Raw genomic sequence first — 25,566 nt, 5'->3', positions numbered from 1 at the left:
TAGGGTCAGTTAAACGAAGGACAAACTAAACTTCTCTGTATAATAAAAGACATTAGCGCGGGCGAGGAAAATGTGATGTGTATATATACAACTGTTTATAAATATGGGAAATGCCAACAAGATTTTTTTTTTAAAGGGACACAACAATGTTCTATTAGCACTGAAGGAGAATTCCACTAACAAGTATACTGTCCCTTAGCTGAGATATTAAATTGGGGCTGCCGTCTGGATGGACATAAAATTCCAACGGCGCTAATTTGAATAAGAACAGAGGCGCTCTCTCCAGTCCCGGACAATATTTATCCCTCAAGCAACACGATTAAAACAGATTATCTGATCATCGATATATTACTGTACCCGCCAATTTACTGCTTCATCCCCAACAGTGACTGCACTTCAAAAGTACTTCATTGGCTGTAAGGCACATTGGGATGACGCTGTCAAAGGTACTACATCTCAGAGGTTTGATGTGAACTTCAACTATTTAGGTATTTTTCTCACTATAGAAAGCAACAAAGCCTGGGTCAATCAGGAGAAACTGAATTTTTACTGGAATCCGAGGTCAGAACGACTCATTGTCAAATTCTCTGGCCCTGAAAATGTGATTGTATAAGTTTGGAGTCTTATTTCCTCAGATGAACATTTCAAAATTGTTGGGGATGTGTTTTAGATGAGGGGGCCATGATTTGTGGGGTGCCTGCGCCCATTGGGTACAGATGCATTAAAATACAAAATTCATCTACCCACCTCATATCCATAGTTGCCTTAAGTAACATCAGTGCAGCTCCAGCCTCCATTTGAGTGCAGGCACCCCCTTGGACACCTCAAGATGATAAGTAGCATTGTTCAAAAGCCACCGACTTTAATAACTAAAAGAAATCAATTTATATCCTATGGTTTAATTCTGTTTATTTTCTTAAACTGTAGATTTGTACTGTTTTATGTCAACATTATTAAATTATTTATTCTCATTTCCTGCTCAGATTAAAGATTAAATGAAATCTTCAAAATGGGGTTTTGAATTCGGCAACCAAACATTCCAGAACAATCTCCCTAATGATGATATTACTAAAACTAACAGTTTCAGAGGCACACAAAGATGAAGGGCTGCAAAGACAGAGGTTTCGACAGTGGAAGGCAAGATAAGCTTGTCAGACAGGGAGAGGAGAAAGGAACACAACTGGTAGGGAATTAAAAAGTAAAGTGACTTCAAATTCTCATAATCCCTTTTGGTAGATCAAGGTTTGGCTGATTGTCAAATGTCATACTGGCTTGCTGCACTGTACAGCATTCAGAACTGCAAGAGCATCTTTGCAATCCGAGGGAGCAATTCTGGATTCCAGCACACTGCTGAAGATACCATCAGCAAGGGTCTTGCTAAACATTCTTCCTGTCTGCTCAATCACCCTTGCGTGAATGTCAACTTAACCAGCAGCTAAATCTACTTTAAGTTTCCCTTTTATTTCTAGAATAGTAACCTCAGCTATCTTAATCTTTTCACTACAGTAAAACCCGGAGCTGGTAATTAAATAAGATCCAAAGAACTGAAGACTGATGGGAAGTCATCATTTAATAGCCTTGTCATATCTTGGGAGCCCATGATGTGACTCTACATTTTGTAATTATTTTACACATCCCTCAATAATCCTTTGGCTCCTTACATGGCTAGGGTTAGGGTTAGAGTTACACGGCTGTTTAAAATTTCTTTTTAATCTTTTCTACTACAATTGTCATGGAATGCATTCAAGAAAATTTTCTGAATAATGTGTTGAAGGATCAACTATGAAAACAGACTATTTTAAATCTAGCATTGTGCAATGGGACAGGATCTTATACTAAAGGATCCTCTGGAAGTGTGATTATAATATGATAGTGATATCTTAAACTAGGGCCCAAAACTTAAACAAACCAATGAGATGCCCCACAATAGGTTGTTACATAAAAATAAGGGTTAATATCGAGTGTGAATTGAGAATTGGATAATTGACAGAAAACAGACGAGGGATAAACAGGCAATTTTCAAGCTGTCAGCATTGCAGTGGAGTGCCACAAGGAACAATGCTTGGGCTTCAGCTATTTGCAATCTACAATTAGATGACAGGATAAAGTGCAACATACTTTGCTGATCGTATGAATCATATGTGGGAAAGTAAGCCATGAGGAAGAGGTAAAGAGACTGCAAAGGAGTACAAGACAGGTTAAGTTATTGCACATAAAGGTGGTTGATGGAAGATAAAAGTGTAAAATTTTCCATTTCGGTCAGAAAATAATGCAAGCAGAGTCTCTTTGAAATGGTGGGACGATGGTGGGAAATGGTAGATGTTGGCACTCAGGGGGATTTGGGTGTCCCTGTACACAATGAACAGAGTGTTAACAAATAGATACAGCAAGCAATTTGGGAGACCAATGATACGTTCGCCTTTATTGTCAGGCGGTTGCTGTATAAGAGTAAGGCAATTGTTGCAATTATATTATGGTGACATCACACCTTGAATACTGTTTACAGTTTTAGTTTCCTTACCTAAGGAAAGAAATTGCTTTCGAGGAGGATTGATTCTTGGGGCAAGAGGCTGGTTCTGTGAGGAGTGATCAATTATTCTCTGGGGTTTAAAACAGGATGGCAGACAATCCCTTTGAAATATATACGATTTTTTGAGGCCTCGTTGGGTAAATTCAGAGAAGCCACTTCCCTGTCTGGGGATTCTAGAACTCGGGTACATAGTACAGGAGAAACTGCTTCACTTAGAGGGCTACAAATCTTTGGAATTCTCTATCCCAGAGGGCTATGGATGTTCCATGAATACTGAGTATATTCAAGACTGAGACTGATGGATTCTGGGGCATCAAATTAATCAAGTAATATGATGATAGATCAAGAAAGCTGAATATGTAAATGTTTCTCCATGATCTTATTGAATAGTGGAGCAGGACTTTTGGGCCAAATACTCCTATTTCTTCACTTCTTGTATCTACCATTTTCTCCCATCTGCTCTGGTAGCCATTCTTGTTTATTCTTAATTGAGTACAATAGTTGACTCTATTCTCTTCTGAATTATTTTTCTTTAATTACATACATAGGGCAAAAATGCAGGAACACTTCTTGGAGCAGTTCTACTGTATAAATAGGCCATTAATATATCTCTGGAAACCACAAGAGATGAATAATTCTGGGAAAAGTTCCCAAACAAGTCTTTAGGATTCTGATTGGATCTTTGAATGATTGCATACCCTGGAGTGAAGATTGATCATTACAAGCACAAGGCTAAAGGTTGGAGTAAGGAAACAAATACTCAGCTCAAATTTGGGTCATTTTGTTTCTGACAATTGAAGGATAATAGGTTTTGAAGCATTTTTCTTGTACGTTTTCTCTAGCGCATAGATAGTTTTACCGTAGCAATTTTGGTTTTGAAATGTGTTTTCAGATATTCTTATCATCCACTTCAAACCTTCTGAGGGTTAGAATTAGAATTAGAACATTGCAGCGCAGTACAGGCCCTTCGGCCCTCGATGTTGCGCCGACCTGCGAAACCAATCTAAAGCCCATTTACTCTATTCCATTATCATCCACATGTTTATCCAATGACCATTTAAATGCCCTTAATATTGACGAGTCCACTACTGTTGTAGGCAGGGCATTCCACGCCCCTACTACTCTCTGAGTAAAGAACTTACCTCTGATATCTGTCCTACCTATCTCCCCTCAATTTAAAGCTACGGCCCCTTGTGCTAGCCATCACCATCCGAGGAAAAGGGTTCTCACTGTGCACCCTATCTAATCCTCTGACCATCTTGTATGCCTCTATTATGTCACCTCTTAACCTTCTTCTCTCTAACAAAAACAGCCTCAAGTCCTTCAGCCTTTCCTCATAAGATCTTCCCTCCATACCAGGCAACATCCTGATAAATCTCCTCTGCACCCTTTCCAATGCTTCCACATCCTTCCTATAATGCGGCGACCAGAATTGCACACAATACTCCAAATGCGGCCGCACCAGTGTTTTGTACAACTGCAACATGACCTCATGGCGTGAGTAAAGGAATAGTATTCACTGAACACTAGCTAGGCAAGGCTTTTTTAAAAATCCCATCAATTGATATTTATATTTTGACAAATATTTTAATGTGGTCATTAAGGAGAAAATCAGGGTGTTTCTGTTTTGATATTCACACTCACAGTTATTAAATAAATCATTGGCCCCAATTTTGTTGGAGCAATGTGATGGCATCTGCCATTGATCTCAAAAGAAGATGCCAATGCAGACTTAGCAATCTCTGTAACGCCAATTCCAGTGCTTCCAATGTGAATTACAGTCCAGCATCAACTGTAAGGAATCTCCGGCGTTTGACATTTCACAAATATATATTAGCTTTTCAGACCCAGAGAGGTTGTTCATAACTAATTATGTCTTAAATCATCATTTAAATTCCTCATTCCACAATGTTACCATGGTGTTGCAATCCCAGATGATGCTACTACTGGACAGTGTGGCCCAGAACGGAACCCTCGCTCAATAGATCATAACTTTAAATTTTTGTTTGGTGATGTGGATGAACCAAGTTACAGGGCTACTGATGAACTTTTAATAAAAGAATAAAACATTTATTAAGCCTGAAAAGATTAACTATAATATACTACTCCTTCACTCCACCTATATCATTACACACATATACACAGATATGTAAGAATAACGTAAGTTACAAAAAAGCATCTTATACTCTAATGTTCCCTGTAAGTACACAGCCCATGTAAATCTGTGATTAGCAACCTACGCTAGTGAGTGGGCCACATGAGTGGCCCTCCTTTATCACAGTGAATTGGGCATTTGCAGTATCCATGACCATGAATAAGATTAAATTCATTTAATACACGCCAAATGTTTCATAAACAGTTACAGAAGATGCCGAATCATTCATATATTAATAGAACGGTCATCAACTTCAAATGGCAAAATCAAATGTAATATTTACACTTACCTACATTCATGTGACTTCCGGCTGGATCTGTTCTCCACAAACTTCCCAAGATTTGGATTCAAGGATGTACAGTGGCTTCGTAATTCAGCACTGAAGTTTCCATCTGTTAGTCTGTTGCACTTCCTGCATTTGATGTGTCCCACAGCAGAAAGGTCTGCATGCATGTATATATTTTTTATTCGCTCATTGGATGTGGGCATTACTGTTTGGATCAACATTTATTGTTCATTGCTGAGGGCATTGAAGAGTCAACCACATTGCTGTGGAGTCACATGTAGGCCAGACCAGGACGACAGATTTCCTTTCCTAAAGGACATTAGTGAACCAGGTAGGTTTTAATTCCAGATTTTATTATTGAATTCAAATTTCTCCACTAGCCAATGCAGGAATAGAACCCAGGTCCCCAGAGCATGACTCCAGGTCACCAGCCCAGCAACAATACCACTGTCTCCCCTCATGTTGGTCCAAATATTTACATCAATTTTGCAATGCAATACCGGAGAACTGGACTGGGCCTATTCAACCAAAATTTGCGAATATCTTTCCTCTTTAGATGGTTATTTTTGTCTTCATCCAGGACACAAATATGAAATAATTCCTCCTCTTTTAACAACCCCAAGCCTTTGACATAATATGCCACCTTTGCTCAGATCAAATTCAAATAGATTTGAGAACAATGAGAGGAAAGGCTTCAGATCACTCAAGAAAAGTGGTTCTCAAAACATTCTGCCAGTGCAGACAGCGCTTGTCCGTGTACTGATGGATCAGATTTAATTCCTTGATCAGCGTGTTTTTCTAACCTTTTTTTCAAGTGAATGTAGCCATATGAAGGTAACTGAGTGGGCATTATCTGCAGGTGCAGTGTGAATTTTCTTATGCGAGCAACTAATGTGGGCAAGGGGTGATTTTTCCCCTGCAATGACTCATTCAACAAGTTCAGGTGATTAGTGATGTTGGCGAGAAAAGTAACATCCAAAATCTAGATTTCGTCTAACTCTGCTGGATTTCTGGTAGAACTGCCAAGAAGCGACCCAGCACTTTACCACAGCTTAACCAGCGCACTTCAATGTGCATGATAAGGTCTCCGTATCCTGTTTCAATTTGGTCCATAAGTTCCACAAACTGACGATGTATTGCAAAGAGATCGAACAAATTCATGAGGCACGTTCAGATTATTGTCAACACAACAAACCCATATGCAATGTTGTTGGTATCTTTGCATTCACCCAGTACTACACTGATAGCCTCACTTGAATCTACAGATCTGAAAAGGTGCTCCGCCAGATCGGTGGTGATTTTTTGCATAGTGCGCGTGAGGATTTGCAGATTTTTAACACATTTGATAATTTTCTCTTGGTTTTTAAACCCAGCAAATAAAACATCTGGATGATGGATTCTTTTCACTAATTTACCATCTGAGAATGGCTTTTCAAATAACCAAGCTGGCTAAAGTCACTCATTTAATGCTTGTGTAAGTAGCTGCCTCTGTGTTTCATGACTTCCTTCAGATTTGTAAGCTGTTGAACACATTGGACGGAACCTACTGGAAATGTTGCCTCTTTGAGAGGAATAGCATGTTTCATAATGTTTGTTAACATTGTACTTTTTTGGAGCTGCTATCGCCTCATTAATTGCAGCGGTCTTTCTGTCTATTCAGTAACAAAATAATCCGGCTCCCAACTCCCTTTGCCCATTTTGCCCTCATCACCCGTTTTATTCCTTTTGGCTACTTCTTTCTCTGCATGTTTTAATTTTGCACTGGATTGTCCTCCCTCGCCATGCCACTTTAGGGCGGCACGGCAGCACAGTGGTTAGCACTGTTGCTTCACAGTGCTAACCATTGTGGGTCCCAGGTTCGATTCCCGGCTTTGGTCACTGTCTGTGTGGAGTCTGCACGTTCTCCCTATGTCTGTGTGGGTTCCCTCCGGGTGCTCCGGTTTCCTCCCACAAGTCCTGAAAGACTGTTGTTAGGTGAATTGGACATTCTGAATTCTCCCTCAGTGTACCCGAACAGGCGCCGGAATGTGGCGACTAGGGGATTTTCACAGTAACTTCATTGAAGTGTTAATGTAAGTCTCCCTATGACAATAATAAAGATTATTATTATTCAACACAAAGCGTCCATTAGGCAGGAGCAAAGATAAAATAATATTAAAAAGTGCAACCTCCCACATGTGCTGCGGTGACCAAGACCAAGACGGCCCTGCGCTTGTACGGAGTGCGCTGGGCGCGCTTTTGGTGCTGCATTGACTGGAGCAGGATGACACTCTGCAAATGTTTCAACTAAACTAAGCAAAACAAAAGGTCCTTGCGTCAAATGTCTTTACTAAATGAACTCAATGCAAACACGTTTGTTTTTAGAAAACAAATTGCAGTTACATTAAAATAAATTAATTTAAAACACAGGTACCCGGCCCCCATGACAATGTTCTACTCCCAGGGTTAAATCGTATTAGAAAGTAACACTCTGCTAAGATAGTTCAATTTGAAACTTTTTTCCAACTCCTGCCGATCTATTTGATTTGAGTTCGCTCGCTGTGCTCTTCCGCCAGTGAAAACTCTTTGAAACAAAATAGATTAGAAAGCTTGAATCCAGACAGTCAGTCACTCTGGGATCATCTCCGTTTTATACTGCCACTCAATTCAGTCACAGCATCATTGGCAAAAGGCAAGTGGATATTAACAGCAAGGTCAACTTCTCAGGAAGACCTTTACTTTCTGTTAAATATGTGAACCTGAGTTAGTATGCAGGGTTTAAAACAGGAACACTCGGATCATTAATCAGAATGATACCAACATCCCACAATGTTTCAGCATTTTAACTATCTGGGAGGGGGTGGGATGGCGGGAGGTGCTCACCATATGTAACAATCTCTGAACAAATCATAATTTCGCTGGAATAATCAGCGCTGGAAATCTCCGTGAACAGAATGGCCACCTACCTACACATCAGCGCAATTCTTCTTGAACAACGAGAACGTTATTTTTTCCTTTACCAGTTTGGGGGATTTTTTGAAATATAACACGTGGGTTATCAATCGTCATTAAGGCACCGAGAGAAGTAATTAAAAACCTGTTGATCTATTGAGGAAATCATTTTTAGATTCAAGTGTAGCTGGGCAGTCAGGTACAGCGAGGAGACAGAATCTACCTGAACTGGCACCATTTGCATTTAAAACATGTCGATATCCCACGCTGAAAGTTAATGTTTTTCTTTTGCAGAAGGAGAATCAAAGAAAAAAGATTGAATTAAATGTCAACCCATTTCCCCCAAATAATTCAGCTGGTACCACTTTTAGAATATGATAGAATAGCATTTACCTTCAAGGAGAGAAATGACCGCGCTTTGTCCTGGATAGTGTCAAGCTTCTTGAGATTTGTTGGAGTTGCACTCATCCAGGCAAGTATAGAATATTGCATCATACTCCTGACCTGTGCCTTGTATTTGGTTGACAGGCTTTGGGGAGTTAGGAGGTGAGTTACTCACTGCAGGATTTCTAGCCTCTGACCTGCTGTTGCAGCCACAGTATTAATAAGGGTAGTCCAATCAGTTTCATTCAATAGTAACCCCCAGATATTGATGGTGGGGGATTCAGCGATGGTAATTTCATGGAATGACAAGGGGCGATGGTTAGATTCTCTATTGTTGGAGGCGGTCATTGCCTGGCACTTGTGTGGCACGATGGTGACTTCATAGAATCATAGAATCTTTACAGTACAGGAGGCCACTCAGCCCATCAAATCTGCACTGACCCTTGGACAGAGTCCCCTGCCTAGGCCCAGGCCCCCTCCCTATCCCTGTAACCCCACTTAACATTTTTTGGACACAAAGGGGCAATTTAACATGGCCAATACACCTACCCTGCCCATCTTTGGATTGTGTGAGGAAACCGGAGCACCCAGGGGAAATCCACGCAGGCACGGGGAGAAAGTGCAAACATCACACAGACAGTCACCCGGGGTTGGAATTAAACCCGGGTCCATGGCGCTGTGAGGCAACAGTGCTAACCATTGTGTCACCATGCCACCCACTTGCCCTTTGTCAGCCCAAGCCTGGATATTGTCTAGCTTGCTGCATTTGGGCGTGGACTGCTTCACTATCTGAGGAGATGCAAATGGTGCCAAACATTGTGTAGTCATCAGCAAACATCCCCACTTGTGACCTTATGATGGAAGGAAGGTCATTAATGAAGTAACTGAAGATGGTTGGGACTAGGACACAACCCTGAGGAACTCCTGCAGTGAGGTCCTGGAGCTGAGATGATTGACCTCCAACAACCAGAACCATCTTCCTTTGTGCCAGGTATGACTCCAGCCAGCGGAGAGATGCGCATTGACTCCAGTTTTGGTTGGGCTCCTGGATGTCACACTCAATCAAATGCTGCCTTACACTATTTATTCTTTGATCCTTGATGTTGCCTCAGGAAAGTAGCATCTCTGATGTAGAAAAGTGGGTTTTCTTTGAAAACAAAAGACGAAATGATACATCGGCAGCAGACCTAGAAAAATGTCACCGAAGTAAATGTCACTGGGATTTTATTTCGGGGCGTGTTGGGTAACATTCAGCCCAGCAGAGGTGTTTTATTCCCCGCTCCTATTCTGGCTGTCTCGGTGCTGGAGTGTTTAAGAAGTGTTGCTGGGTGTGAAGGTGGGGTTTAAGCTGGGAGTGGGTCGGGAGAGGCGGAGACTCCCCTGTGCACCGATGCTGCGGATTCGCACATACACACACACACACACAAAGTGGTGGAGCTGCTAGAGCTGAGCCTCAGGCAGCAGAATGATGGCACCTCTCTTCATGTCACTCGCTCTTGTCACTTTCATTGTGGGTGAGTCACCTTCCTGGTCAATTGCACTTTGTATATTTCTCAAAATCTCCGGCTAACATTCGGGTTTTCGCCCAAACGATACTTTATTTGAAAGGATAATTCAATCTGGCTGCTTTACATGAGCGCATTGTACCGCCGCTGTGCCTAACCTATATATTGGAAGTATGTGTGTGTTATTTTTTAAAACCTTATTATCTGCAGCCGAGATGCTGTAGTCCAAGTCTGATGTGAAAGGAGATTCGGTTAGTGGGAGGGAAAGATAATGAATGTGGATCTGGCTGTGAATGCGGGATTGGGATGTATCGTTCCCGGCTTGGGGCAGGCTGCAGAGGGAGGTTTAAAACTGTTCTCAGGTTTTATTGTGGGAATGGAGTTGTCACCTCATTGACAAGGGTGCAGTTTATGATTGCGCTTCTCTCCCACTGCTAAAATAAAGGGACAGGGGATAAACTGGCGATCCCGCAGTTTGCCATACTGTAATATTTAATTTCTGGAATATTCAGGCTGTAAAGAGTTGCTCTTGTTCAGATTAACAATTAGACCTGTGATCACTGTCCTCGATCCAAGAACCGCTGCCCAATGAATATATCACTGCAACTGAATAAAGTGCATCCCAAAAGAGCTCAGAGTTTGAGTGGCTGATCCCTCAGACGGAACGATTGAGAGAGAGCTCAGGCCAGGATTGTCGACACCAGTGACTGGGTGAAATGCTTTGAATTCAGTAACACGGGATCCTGCTTGTGCTCCGATGTGGGTACAGGCTGTGCACCGTCCTAACTCTCCAATGTTTCTAAGATTGGCGGCACGGTGGCGCAGTGGTTAGCACTGCTGCCTCAGGGCGCCAAGGAGTGGGGTTCGATCCCACCCCCGGGTGGAGTTTTCTCATTCTCCCCATGTCTGTGTGGGTCTCACCCTCACAACCCAAAAAGATGTGCAGGCTAGGTGAATTGGCCACGCTGAATTGGCCACACTAATTGGAAAGAAAATAATTGGGTACTCTAAGTGTATTAAGGGGTGGCACGGTGGCACAGGGTTAGCACTGCTGCCTCACAGCTCCAGGGACCTGGGTTCAATTCTGACCTTGGGTGACTGTGTGGAGTTTGTATGTTCTCCCCGTGTCTGTGTGGGTTTCCTCCGGGTGCTCCGGTTTCCTCCCACAGTCCAAAGATGTGCATGTTAGGTGGATTGGACAGTTAAAACTGCCCCTTCATGTCCAAAACAAAGTTAGGTGGGATTACTGAATTATGGGGATAGGGTGGAGGCATGGGCTTATTTAGGGTGCCCTTTCCAAGTGCCGGTGCATACCCAATGGGCCGAATGGCCTCCTTCTGCACTGTAGGGATTCTATAAAAAAAACAGTATTGTCAGTCACAACCTTCAGTCTTTGAGTCAATTTTCCCTGACGAGGACTGTAGAGAGAATTATCAATCACAATGTGTTCTGAAAGCGTGTTGAAAAGTGGCATGTAATTGGATTACAAAAATACAAACGTTAGATTTGCATGTCACCATATGAGCTGACAAAATTCTTGATGGTGAAACTGTCCTTTCAATTCAGGCTCTCGATGTAGAAATGAAATAGGGATTTTAATGTAGGTTTTTGGTTCTAGGATGTTTCTAGGATCTTAATGGCCTATGTCAAGAAATGCCATCGTATCCTTTGTGGATCATCTAAACGCGGCTCTCTGAGGCTAATCTGCTGGCCAAGCACAACCCCACTCTCCTCTCCCAACCCTGCTTTAACACATGCATGTGTGAAAATTCTTCTTTACACAATACCGTATCCAATTTACACGTAAAAGAGGCGAGTTCCAATAGATACATCTCCAATTGATTTATATTCTACTGGCATCGCACCACAACATGTGAAATTGTTTTCAGGGTTTCACTCTGCTACCAATAATAATTGTTGAAGTCCTTGTTAAGTTAAATGCTGTTTGAGACATTTTCAGGAGCATGGCACATGATATAGTCATATCTTATTCAAGCTCCGAATCTCTCTAATCGGAAAACACTGGACAAAATGGGAGCTGCTGGATTGCAGGATAGCTTTGCCATGTTAATACAAACCCCAATGATGAGGCAGGCGAAGAGGTCTTGTCCATGAGCTAATAATAATAATAATCTTTATTAGTGTCACAAGTAGGCTTACATTAACACTGCAATGAAGTAACTATGAAAATTCCCTAGTCGCCACGCTCCAGTGCCTGTTCATTACTGTTGCTTTTAATTTTGGGATATTAATGCATTTTTTCTGAGCAGTGCCCTGCTCAAAGCGGCGAAAACCCCCAACCTGAGGAAATGGAGCACTTCATTTATTATACCTATTAAAGAATTGTATATCACTGATGGTTTAGAATTGTCAATCTACCATCCTGCTCACTCGAACCTTTGATATGTTAAAATGTATAATATGAAATAAATGATTCATTATCTTTCTTTAATCTTCCAGTGTATGCTATACCATACCAATAATGCTATTTTATCTATGGATGGTCTCAGCAAGCTGCATGTTAGAGATTTTAATTGATAGTTTTCACATTTCTGAATCCCTGTTTCGCTCATGGACACAATACAAACCAGCAAAAGCAAACACTGAGTTCCAGTTGGTAGGATCAATGAGTCTTAAAATGTACCATTCCTTCAAAGCATGACTTGCCAATGAATTTTAGAATAAAGACATTGGCTGGTGAGATTAGGAATTCACCCATTGGGAGTAAACGGGTTCAGCCATTGAAATTCGGTATAATGAATAATGAGAAGAGTTTTGATTTTATATAATAATAATCTTTATCAGTGTCACAAGTAGACTTACATTAACACTGCAACGAAGTTTCTGTGAAAATCCTCTAGTCCTTGTTCGGGTACACTGAGGGAGAATTCAGAATGTCCAATTCCCCTAACATGCATGTCTTTGGGACTTGTGGGAGGAGACCAGAGCATCCGGAGAAAACCCACGCAGACACGGGGAGAAGTGTAGACTCCGCACAGACAGTGACCCAAGCTGGGAATCGAACCCGGGTCCCTGGCGCTGTGAGGCAAAATAAATGTACTTAATCCAGTCAAATTCTATACTTGAGCTGGAATAAAAAGGAGCTTAATTCATTTGGAGGGAATTATTTGTCCTTGTATATAAAACACAGAAAGTTAACATTCGGAATAGAGCAGGCAGTTAGAAAGGCAAATGTTATCTTGGCCTTTATTACAAATGGGAAGAAGTATGTCAGGCTTTGGTGAAAGTGGACCTGGAGTTCTATTCACTGCTTTATTTTCCTGACCCAAGGAAAGAATTTGCCTTCAAAGAAGATAGGTTCCTGGATTAAGAGGGCTGTCCAATGAAGAGAGATTGAGTTGAATGGCCTATATTATCTGGAGCTTAGAAGACTGACAAATGATCAAATGAATACATTTCATAGAGGGTTTGACAGGGTAGATAATGTGAGGCTATTTCTCTCCTGGCTGAAGGATCATCTCTCAAAGTAATGAGTCAGCTATTTAGGACAGAAATGTGGAGAAATCTCTTCACCCAAAGGATCACGAATCCTTGGCCGTCTGTACCTCACAAGGCTATGAATACTCCGTTGTTGAGTATATTAAAGACACATCAATTGGGCACTAAGGGAATCGGGAAATATGGGGATAGTAAAGCAGGGTTGATGCAGAAGTTCAATCATGATTTTACTGAATGGCAGAGCAGGTTCAAGAGGCGGAATGGCCAATTCCAGCTGCTAGTTCTATATGTTTTTATTCAGATTCTCTATGATAGGACAGAATGAGAGGGATTTTATGCTTCTGGGATTTTTTTACAGTGGGAGTGAATGATAAATTGTTTGATCCAATAGAGCTTATGCCAGGTGAATGATTTTTTAAAATATATTCATTCATGGGATGTGGGCATCCCTAATTGCCCTTGAGAGGGCGGTGGTGCGCTGCCTTCTTGAACTGCTTCAATCCATGTGGTGTAGTTTTACACATGGAGCTGTTGGAAAGGGAGTTCCAGGATTTTGAGGCAGTAACAGTGAAGGAATGAGAAGGAGTTCAAAGTCAGGACGATGCATCCGCTGCCCTTGTCCTTCGAGGTGGTAACGGTCGCAGGTTTGGGAGGCGCAGTCGAAGGAGTCTTGGTGAGTTGCTGCAATGTATCTCGTAGAGGATACATGGTGCTGCCACTGTACTCAGTGGTGGAGAGAGTGAATGTTGAAGGTGTGCACAGGGTGCCAATCAAGGAGGCTGCTTTGCCTTGGATGGTGTTGAGCTTCTTGAGTGTTTTTGGAGCTGCACTCATTGAGGCAAGTGGAGAATATTCCATTACACGTCTTACTTCTGTCTAGTAGATTAGTCCAGTCTTTGTGGAGCCAGAAGGTGGGTTACTCGCTACAGAATTCACATCAGAATTCTCTGATGTACTCTTGTAGCCATAGTATTTATATGGCCGGTCCAGTTCAGCCTCTGTTCAATGGTAACCCACAGATGTTGATATTGGGGATTTCAACAATGGTAATTCTCTTGAATGTTAAAGGGAAAAGGTTAGGTTCTCTCTTGTTGGAGATGGTCATTGCCTGGCACTTGTGTGGCACAATGTTATCAGCTCTGTGGAGAAATACGATCTGTTGGAAATCTAGGCAAAGTGATGGATAGGAATTCCAAACGTTTGGGGTGTATAAGTATTGGATTGGATTGGATTTGTTTATTGTCACGTGTACCGAGGTACAGTGAAAAGCATTTTTCTGCGAGCAGCTCAAACAGATCATTAAGTACATGAAAATAAAATAAAAAATTTTAAAATACATAATAGGGCTTTTGCTTTCATTGCTGGTTCCTTGTTCATTGTACTGACGTTGTATTCTGTATGTGTATAGTATGTAAAATACGCACCTTAAATTCCACAGCTTTTGCAATGAAAAGTTGAACAGGTCTGTTGTTCTGAAATAATATCAGGGATATCTCAGAAGGTGGCATCTATAAGGTATAACTGATGAGGTCTTAGGGAATAAATTAACATGTTGACAGAAACAATCATTTAAATTCATAAATGCAATTTTACAATTATGCTACAACACCATCCCAAATATTGATATAGCAACTAAAGCATAGTAAACGTCCCAATATGGTCCAGTGAGAATAAATGCATGGGAAAGAGCAGAAGTGGGAGACAGTTAAAGAAGTTAATAAACGTATGTTTTTTTTTTAGTAATTCCTTGAAGGCGGGGAGAGAATTGCAAAAATGAGAGATGGTGTGGGAGAGAGTATCAGAGCTCAAGATTGAGAAAGGTGAAGGGAATGGCTTCAGATGTCATCAGATATTAGAGGGAAATCTATCATAGTCTGGAATAGAAAATGCAAAAAGACATGAACGTGCACATAGGGCTGGAGGAGTTTGGGGAGGGCTGCTGGGTCGCCGTAGTGAGGTCAAGGAGTGATTTGTAAATTGGGATTGTGGAAAAGGGAGCAAATAAATGTCGACAACGGAATGATAAGCAAAGAGGCTGGGATACAGATAGCTTAGCTTTGGATGTGATGGAGTCGATAAGCTCGGGAGGCAGGAATAAGAGTGCTGTGAAAGATTAAATTAGCATTTCTGAAAGTTTAAATCATAAGCCAACAGCAGGGGTGAGTTAAGATGGGGGAAAACAATTTTGCAAAGGTAGAAGTAGGTAGTTTTGTCAATAGATATGATAGTGTCTTCACGCTCAATTCCAGGGGCAACAGGATACAAACTTTGTGCACATTTAGATTCAACTTATGCAAACAAAGGGATAGAATTGGGGGGTTGCATGCACTTTGGATGAATTGTTAGGAAATAGAGATAGCAAGGGCAGCATGGTGGCACATTGGTTAGCACTGCTGCTTCACAGCGCTGAGAACCCAGGTTCGATCCTGGCCACATGTCACTCTGTAGGGAGTTTGCACATTCTCCCCATGTCTGTATGGGTCTCACCACCACAACCCAGGGTAAGTGGGTTAACCACACTAAAATTTCCCCTGAATTTGAAAAAAAAATGGATTGGGTACTTTAAATTAGGAATAAGGTATAATGTTAAATTTAAGTTTCATTTGTGTTTTTATATTGTGTGCTAAGAAAGGGTTAGAGCTTCATGTTAAACAAAGGTGCCTGCATGCCTGTGGGTTTTAGTTTCACTTTAAGCTTGCCTGCATCGTAATTGAGGTTTTATGTCATGAAAGCAATTTCAGGAGTAAAACAAACAAAACTGTTTTAAGTTGTGTTTTTGTATTTGTGTGCTCAGAAAGGGTTAGACCTTTAGTTAGCTTCATGTTAAACAAAGGTGTCTGCATGTCTATGGGTTTTAGTTTCACTTTAAGCTTACATGCATCGTAATTGAGGTTTTACGACATGAAAGCAATTTCAGGAGTAAAGAAAACTGTTGTTGCTTAGCAACCAGATGCCTATACTGAAAATAAAGAAGCAATCAGAATTCAGTTGGAACCAGGTACCTGAGAAGAAATCAGCTCTCATAGAAACTGCCTGCATAGGCAGGACAATAGAGAAAGTAGAGATATGGCAGCACAGTAGCATTGTAGGGCAGCACGGTAGCATTGTAGGGCAGCATGGTAACATTGTGGATAGCACAATCGCTTCACAGCTCCAGGGTCCCAGGTTCGATTCCGGCTTGGGTCACTGTCTGTGCGGAGTCTGCACATCCTCCCCATGTGTGCGTGGGTTTCCTCCGGGTGCTCCGGTTTCCTCCCACAGTCACAAAGATGTGCAGGTTAGGTGGATTGGCCATTATAAATTGCCCTTAGTGTCCAAAATTGCCCTTAGTGTTGGGTGGGGTTACTGGGTTATGGGGTGGGTGGAGGTGTTGACCTTGGGTAGGGTGCTCTTTCCAAGAGCCGGTACAGACTCGATGGGCCGAATGGCCTCCTTCTGCACTGTACATTCTATGAAAACAAGTCTGAGAAGCCAAAGAACAGATAGTTCCAGAAACCAATGAATAAAAAGGGGAAAGTCCCAGGAAGACTGAATTCAAAGGGAGAAAGAACCGGAATCTGAATAAGATACTGTTCACTGAAGTTAAAGAGGGGCAGAGAGAGGCTCCTAGTTGAGCTGCAAGGAGCAGACCTGGTGAAATTGGCTAGTGATAAACCAGATATCTGAAGTAATTCTAAGGTTGGTGACACCTAATACAGCCTTGTGAAGCAGTAGTGTTCTGTTGGTGTTGCTGGGTACCTGAGAGATTGTGTGAAAGTTTGAATACACATGCTATTCCAGGGCAGAGCCATACGGAAAGGAGTGATTTAAATCCTGGATGTGGATCCTCGGTGAAGGCATCCGAGAGGAAGCATTGCTTGGGAGAAAATTCCAACCGTGCTCTTCAGGAATGAGGTTTCTTAAACACATTTGCGTGGAAGTCAGAGTTCCATTGAGACTGGTTAGCTTACAGTATAAAAGCATCTGCGGGAATTTGCTGTGAAATCCACAGAAGCTATATTGGGTAGCATCTGTCATTTGGTTTCAGAGTGTGGTGTGTCTGACCACACTTCAGCTATTGGCTTATATGGACTGTGCACTTACTGAGAACATTAGAGTATAAGATATATCCTCTAACTTATGTGTAGATATCTGTGAAGGTATAGCTGGGGTGATGGAGTAATGTATGATAGCTAACCTTTTCTCGGTTAATCAAGGTTTAATTTTTTTGCTAAAAGTTAATTGGCAGTCCTGCGACTCTGTTCATCTATGTCTCTAAACAAAAAATAAAAAAGTTAGGATCTGTTGAGCCAGGGTTCCATTCTCAGACCTGACTGTCCAGCAGTAACATCAGCTGGGATCGTAACAAGATAACTTGGTCCTGCGAACTTCAAACTGAACAAAGTTATAGATTATAAATTACTTAATTACTTAATACCATACAATTAGTGTTTGAGAAGTTGAAGATAGTAATACAGAGATAAAGCTAGGTGTTGTCAACATAAATGTGAAGGCTGACTTCCATTATTTTGAATGGCTGATGTGCATCTGAAAATTAACAGGGTCCAAAGATGGGTCCTTGGAATCTCTGAAATAATCTAGTAATTCAGATGAGTTCAACATTCATTTTGTTCATCACCCCTTGTGGATTCCATAGTTTGACCTACTCCAGATCCCACCATTGGTATCATTTTAAAGGGGGTGCAAAAACACAGATTCTTGGGAATGCTGTGTACAAATGTTTGACGGTTACAGTACATGTAAATGAAGCAGTTAATAAAGCATGTGGCATCCTGGACTTTATAAATAAAGGCTAGAGTACAAATGCCTTGAACTAAACAGCTACAACTGGCGTATTGTGTCCAATTCTGGAAATCACATGGTAGGAGCAATGTGAATGACTTAGAGAGGGTACGAAGAGATTTGCCAGAATGGTTGCAGGGATGAGGGATTGGGTTAACGGATAAACTGGAGGAACTGGGATTGCTCTCCTTAACGCAGTGAAAGCTAAACTGAGATTTGACACAGATGTTTAAATTCATGAAAGGTTTAGATAGAGCAAATAAAGGCAAGAGTGTCCAATGGCTAAAGGACTATAACCAACGGACACAGATTTAAGCATCAGCGTCTCATGCAGGATCTCCAAAAGTGCAATGCTTCCTGACTGGTACATCAGCCTTCAGTTTTGTATTTAAGTGGGACATGAATCCAGAACCTTACGGTTGTGATTGTTGGATACCAACCATCTCATGGTCTCCACCAACTAGAAGGACAGGGGTAGAAGATGCACGGGAGCACTAAAACATGAAAGTTCACCTCTAAGCCACACACCATCATGATGTTGAACGAAATCACTAGTCCTTAAGTGTAATTGGGTCAAAATCTTGAAATCTCCTCCCTAACAGAACTGTGGGTGGACCTACACTACATAAACTACAGTAAGCCAAATATGTAAAAGATGCTTAAATACAATGCACATTTGTCCCACTTTATTGGCGCTTGCAATGGAATATGCAATATACTAACCAGCACTAAATCGGATACAGCATAGCCAGTGCAGAGTAGAAGTGTACTTTAAACAGTAACAGTGCCTTTTGCATCTGTACCACGCTTGTGGCATCTGCAAATGAGATTAGCAATGTAGAACAGTTTTGCATGTTGGGTCAAGGCTTCTCAGGCACCTGGATAAAACTGCCCAAACTTATGCAGTGAATGCTATTCCTCAGCTTCATTTTAGACAGGTCTATTGACAGAAACACGGTATGTTAGCTTATTGGACCAACCTGCCCCTTGTCTTCCCTTTGAGCCAAGTCACTAAACGCAACAAACTGTTTTTATTTTGTTTGATGGTCATCCTGTACTTTGATAGAAGAACAAAATGAACAGAAAACACACCAGACTTCATAATTTCAACACGTTTGAGCCAACAAGTTGCAGGATGATATCATACGTTTGGAACAAAAGGCTATTGCCATTCTCTCCACACCAGTAACCAGCAGAGTGAAAGATTTTCACTTTGAAACATATTGTTCTTGTGTCAATTAAGTAATGAAAATGAACTGTTGGTGGAATTTGACAATGCATCAATACTTTTTGCAATGAATGTATGCTGTTTAGCATACTCTTCCAATATTTAATTCCCTTCTATAGATTAATTTGTATTCCTACATAAATAAGAGTCTAAATGAGGTAAAGCAGCAAAGGCATAGAGGGGTGCTGATACACAAATCACTAACATTAGTGATAAATATGAATAAGGCCATAAAAAAAGCAAACAAATAAATTTTGGGGTAGAGGAACATTAAAAATGAAGGAAATTATTTTAAGCTTGTATACAACCTTAGTTAGACAGACTTTGAGTATTGTGTACAGTTTTATTCATCATAGGACAGAGAGTCACTGGACATGGTGCAAAATGATTTACAAGGACAATGTCAGAAATGAGAAGTTCTGACTATTAGGAAAGATTGCACAGGCGGGGTTTTTTTATCTCCTGAAGAAAAAAGGATGAGGGATGATCTAGCAGAGCTCGTAGCAGTTATAAAGGGGTTTCACAGGGTAGATGCAGAGCATATGCTTCCATTTATACGACTGTCCAAAAGTATGGACTATACATGTATAAAAGAGTCACTAATAAAGAATTGAGGAGGAACATTTTTTACCCAGAATGTAGTTAGAACGTGGCACTTATTATCGCAAGGATTAATAGAGACAAACAGCAATCCTTTTAGGAGCAAGCTCCATAAGTGCACAGGAGAGAGAGAGAGAAATAGGAGGTAATTTTGGTGGTTTCAGATGAAGTGGGGGTCTGTGCGGAACAAAAACTTGGAATGGACCATTTGGGCTGAATGGCTGGATCAGCTAGGACAAGAGCACACCATCACCACCAGCAAGCTTCCCTCCAAACCACACACCATCTTGATTTGGAACTATATTGTTGTTCCTTCATTGTTACCAGTTCAAAATCCTGGATCTCCCTCCCTAACAGCACTGCGCGTGTCCCTACACCACAAGGACTGCAGCGGTTCAAGAAGGTGGCTCACTACCACCAATTAGGGATGGGCAATAAATGCTGGCCTCACCAGTGATGCCCGCATCTCATGAAATAATGAGAAAAAACAGAGAGATTGTTGCATTGTTGGAGGTGCTGTCCTTCAGCTGAGGCATTAAACCAAGGCTCCATCTGCCCTCTGAGTGCCTTAGGATATTATACATTCATCTAATTAGAATAAGAGCAGGAGTGTTATCACTGCTGTCCTAAGCAACATTTATCAATCAGCTAATTAATTATCTGGTCATTATGGATGTTGTACGTAGCTGAATGGCTGGAGGTGTGTGGTATGAGGCTGGCAGGATTGATAAGTGTGAGGGTAAAGTGGAGTATCTGGATATTAGGCTTGAACCCTGAGTGGCAAGGCATGCTGCTGGATGAGTGATGGTGCACTGAAAAATGTCTGAGGCTGGTGGTATGGGTGTGTGTGTGTGAAGATGCATTCATTGAGCTTGTCCGGCCACATGAGGTCATTAGACGGCTTGTGTTAATACTGCCAGGCCTGTTAGTCCACATTTTGTGAATTGACCTCTTCGACTACCTGCTGCCACTGCCTTCTGAGGTTGGGCCCTCATGGTCTCTGGGCCTCTGTCTCCACTTGCCCACCTGCACCACTAATGCTTGTTGCGTTTAAGAGGAGTAGGCTGGTTGTACCAAGTAGTCGACAAAAGGTGCTGCTGGACTCTCCAGCTATACACCAGGGCTGCAGGCAGCATTCAGGAATACAAAGCAGCACCGGAGCCATTTGGAAAAATAAAAGACACGGCGAAAGATAAGGTGGCAAACAAAGTTTCTGCATTGTTTAGCATGATCTGAATGGGTGACAAACACTGCACCCAAGGAGTGGGCTAACCAATGTCTAGCCTTAAATTTCTAGCCTCTCGTTGGGGCCGATTCTCCAGTCGTGTTGCGCCCGGTGCAAATCCCTCTATGTTGAGAGAATTGTGGGTGAGCTCAGAAACGGGATTTGCGCTGGGCACAAAATCGATTCTCATGACCCGCTCCAGCTGGCATGATCAGGATCTCACTCAGAAAGGGTGAGCAACTGATCACAGCTAATTTGCATTCATTTTCATCTGGTTAGTGAGATTGAAGTGGAATGCAGCCGGCCAACCACCACCCAGGTGCAAAATACTAATGGTCCTTGCAAGCGGGGACCAGGTGGAGACCAAAGGGCGGCAAGGTGGTGAGTACCTCTCTCCACTTACCTCCAGTGAGTAAGGCGGCACGGTAGCACAGTGGGTAGCACAGTTGCTTCACAGCTCCAGGGTCCCAGGTTCGATTCTCGGCTTGTGTCACTGTCTGTGCGGAGTCTGCTGGGTTACGGGGAAAGGGTGGAGGTGTGGGCTTGGGTAGGGTGCTCTTTTCAAGAGCCGGTGCAGACTCGATCGGCCAAATGACCTACTTCTGCACTATAAAATATTCTATGAAATTCTATGAGTACAAGGGCACAGCAGCGGCTGGCAAGATACCATGGGAGTTGGGAAGGGAGGTGTCCTTCATAGAAACATAGAATCCCTCCAGTGCAGAAGGGGGCCATTCGGCCCATTGAATCTGCACCAACCTCGGCCCACTCCCCTGCCCTATCCCTGTAACCCCACCTAACCTTTGAACACTAAGGGGCAATTTAGCATGGCCAATCCATCTAACATGCACATCTTTGGGCTGTGGGAGAAAACCTGAGCACCCGGAGGAAACACAAGCAGACATGGAGAGAGAGTGCAAACTCCACAGACAGTCACCCAAGTTCAGAATCGATCCCAGGTCCCTAACGCTGTGAGGCAGCAGTGCTAACCACTGTGCCATTGTGCCGCCCAAGGGTGCTGGGTGCTGGGTGTTGGGGCTGGGCTGGGGGGGGGGGGGGCAAGTTGGGGATCTCCTCCAGGATGGGGGTTGCTTTGGGTCTATGAAGCTTTAAAGCGTGCTTTCTTTCAGGTTAAACACCCCTTAGCAGGGCAAAGCACAGCTGCAGCCTGTCAGTCCTAAAATCCTCTCACAGGACAGTGCCATTCCCGCACTGTTAATTCTGTGATAATTCTATGATAATGCTGCAGCTTGTTTCTTGGAGAAGTGTTTCACTCCCCTTGAAGTTTCAACAGGCTGTGGTTTCAATCTTGCAGTATGCCATAATTTATCCCTTTGTACTTGGTTGTTTACATTGAATTTCACATCTCACTGACATTTACAAGCCTCTGTGGTTTCAATGTTGAAGCATACCTGTTTTATATATTTGCACTGCTTGTTTACCTAGAATTCCACACCTCATTGACTGTTACAAACCTCTTAATTGACAGCTGACAGATATCTCAAAGGAGGGATAAGCTTTGTTTGTTTATATAATACATTATGATCCATTAACTGTGAAGTTAATGAGCAGGTGCCCTATCTGGCCATATTTTTTCATGAGGTTTTTTCTGCACTGAAGTGCTTCCCAAAAAGCGCAGGTGCTCTGTCTGACTGCAATTTTTTTAGACAGGATCCTTTTCAACCTCGGCTGTCTGAACAACATGGCTGCACTGGAGGTACCTTTCCACCATAGAAGCAGGTGGCACCACTCAGACATTAAAGTCCAGGGGTTCCTCAATAAGGACATCTTCGCAGCCATTGTTGAATTCTCTAGATTAATTTGATGACCATGCTTGAGGCCTTGGAGGTCTTTGTGGTCCCCGGGTGATAAGGAACATGGTTAGACAGTGCCATCATACAATGTTGGCACTATCTTGGCGCCAGGGGGCACTTATAGGTTGGCACTGACAAGGGGAGGGGCCTGAATAGAGGACCGAGGAGGGCGTGCCTGAAGGGGGGGGTGGCCTGAAAGGGGGCTTTTGGTGAACCCAGAGCAGGGTTTTTCTCACTTGCGGGAGGTGCTGATGACAGCGATTCAGGGGTCTTTGCCCTTGAGAAGGGGATGGTCTTTGCTGGTGAGAAGTGGGAGCCTTTGCCGGCGAAAAGAGGGGCTGGGGCTGTAGAGTTGTTCTGAGATTGGGGAGCCCATAAAAAAGGTGCCCGATTTCTGTGGATCCGGCCTTGCCGTGCCTTCAGGTCCCACACTTCACATCTTCGTCACAGCCCGGCCCCCACAAAATGACTAAGTGTGGGAAGATCACAGTGGGAATTGTGCTGGAACAGCAGGCGCGATTCCCACTGACTTTCCTGCCCGAAATGACAATTAGGGCACAATTCACAGGCCTCATTGTGCTCTCCCTCGAGTGAATCAAGCCCAGTGAATATAGGGAGAGGCAGAAAACCAGAACCGCGCTGGGCTCCAAACCGTTTGCGATGCAACAGGCCCACTCCCTTAGGCAAAATCAGAATCCCGCCGTAGCGGGGCGACAAACCAGTTATCACCACTGAAGTCCTATTTCCACACAATTAACGAGTGCGACCCCATACCTACTGACCTCCCGTGATTCAGCGGCCTCCCCAGTAAGTGGTCACTCTGGCGTCGATTAGTACTCCTTTTGAAAAATGTGAATGTGGTGGAACGGCTGCTGCGGGGAGAAAAGGAGGTGAGGAACCATCTTCGTTCACAGGCAGTGAGCCCAGGGGTGCTGGGCTTGCCGTGCCAGTGCTTGGGCTGGGGGGGGTGGGGAGGGGGGCAACCAGAGGGTGCAGCCTCGATTGGGGGTGGGCCACCATGTGGGGCTGAGGGTATCGGGGCTGGGAGTGGGCCCTTCAGGTGGGGGGGGGCTGGGGGTGTTGAGGGGGGGGGGGAGGGTGGAGACAGTTGTGTGCTGTTCTGATCGGCCAACCCCATGACCATGTGTTCTTGTACCGGCGGCTGGGGGCTATTGCTAATAGGGAATTGGTAATCGTGGTTAAGTGAGCACTTCACACACCCCAAGTGGATCCCTGTGGGTGGGTGGGCCATGTAACATGTGGGGTTAATTCCCAATCACACCTTGATGCATAGACACTGTGCTTGAACACTGCGGAAGGCAGCATCACAGACGCAGCGTCCAAGCTTTGATCACACCGGGGATGGGCTCCAGCCCCGGGCACAAGTCCATGGCCTGGTGTGCGTGGGCAGGGTGTGTCGGGTGGAGCCCAGGGAGGGCGGTGGTCTGGCGGAATGGGGAATGAGATTGGCGATCGGCCGACATCGCGGAACAAGAGCCAGAGGCATCATACTGGGTGAGGGTATTTTAATATCCTTCGTACAAGTATGGACAGCACGGTAGCACAGTGGTTAGCACTGTTGTTTCACAGTGCCAGGGTCCCAGGTTCGATTCCCGGCCTGGGTCACTGTCTGTGCGGTCACTGTCACGTTCTCCCCGTGTCTGCGTGGGTTTCCACCGGGTGCTCTGGTTTCCTCCCACAAGTCCCGAAAGACGTGCTTGTTAGGTGAATTGGACATTCTGAATTCTCCCTCCATGTACCCGAACAGGCGCCGGAATGTGGCGACGAGGGGATTTTCACAGTAACTTGATTACAGTATTAATGTAAGGCTACTTGTGACAATAAAGATTATTAAAAAGTGTACACCACTGCCCCAATATCCCGACGGTGCCACCCTACTATCCACACCCTCCCTCCCTTGCCCCCTCAAACCCTCCACAATGCCCCCTACCTCCCCAAAGGACACCACTCCTTACCTACCCTCCCCCCCCCCCCCTCCCCTCCCCCCCCTGTTCCGTTTGCTGGCTGCGAGACATGCCCTCACCAGAGGGGTGGAACTCGGGGGAGCTGGTGGGTCCATATTGCCACCCAGTGCCCCCTCCTCTAGTCGGTGCCCATCTGGCCCTGGGATTCACCTTGGGACGGAGGAGCAGCTGGTTCGAGCCCCAGCTGCCCTTGTGATATCTGGCTTTGCCAGCTCTGCCGGCTCCCTATTATCTGCACCATGGTGTCGGCACCTTCGGCGATCCTCCTCAGTGACTGGGACACATCCCACAGTGACTGGGCCAAGCTCCGCAGTGACTCTGCAATGCTCACCTGCGACTGGCACAAGCTCCTCAGCGCCTTGGCCATTTCCATCTGAGAGCAGGACAAGTCCCACAGCACCTCATCAAGGTCAGCCTCGTACTGGGTGACATCCCCCTGTGAGTCAGACAGTCTGCGGACACCCTCAGCCATGGCCATCACCAAATGCGCCATGCCGTAGACACCTCCACTAATGCTGCCAACATTGTGCACCAGGCTGTCCACTGCGGTCGCCATGCTAGCAGTGTTGGCCTCAGTGCCAAGCATTGCCGGCTCTACCTCCTGCGGCCGTGGCCTCTGGAACTCCTGCAATCGGCTATGGAGCCTGCTGGAGTGTCGCTGACATCTTGCTCTGGATTCCCC

At 43.8% G+C, this 25,566-nt stretch overlaps 1 protein-coding gene across 1 annotated transcript in view; it reads left to right on the top strand.

Moving 5' to 3' along the window:
* Positions 1 to 9,725: 9,725 nt before the first annotated feature.
* rxfp2l (relaxin family peptide receptor 2, like) overlaps positions 9,726 to 25,566 on the top strand; it is a 107,253-nt gene continuing 91,412 nt past the window's right edge. The window contains exon 1 of the mRNA XM_038776243.1: positions 9,726 to 9,800. Within this exon, the coding sequence (XP_038632171.1) occupies positions 9,752 to 9,800 (49 nt within the window). The 5' untranslated portion in view covers positions 9,726 to 9,751. The remainder of the gene's footprint in view (positions 9,801 to 25,566) is intronic.

The sequence above is a fragment of the Scyliorhinus canicula genome, chromosome 17, assembly GCF_902713615.1.
Source record: "Scyliorhinus canicula chromosome 17, sScyCan1.1, whole genome shotgun sequence".
Classification (NCBI taxonomy): Eukaryota; Metazoa; Chordata; class Chondrichthyes; order Carcharhiniformes; family Scyliorhinidae; genus Scyliorhinus; species Scyliorhinus canicula.
The sequence above is the reverse complement of the archived record's forward strand: the minus strand, read 5'-3'. Positions and strand labels throughout refer to the sequence as shown.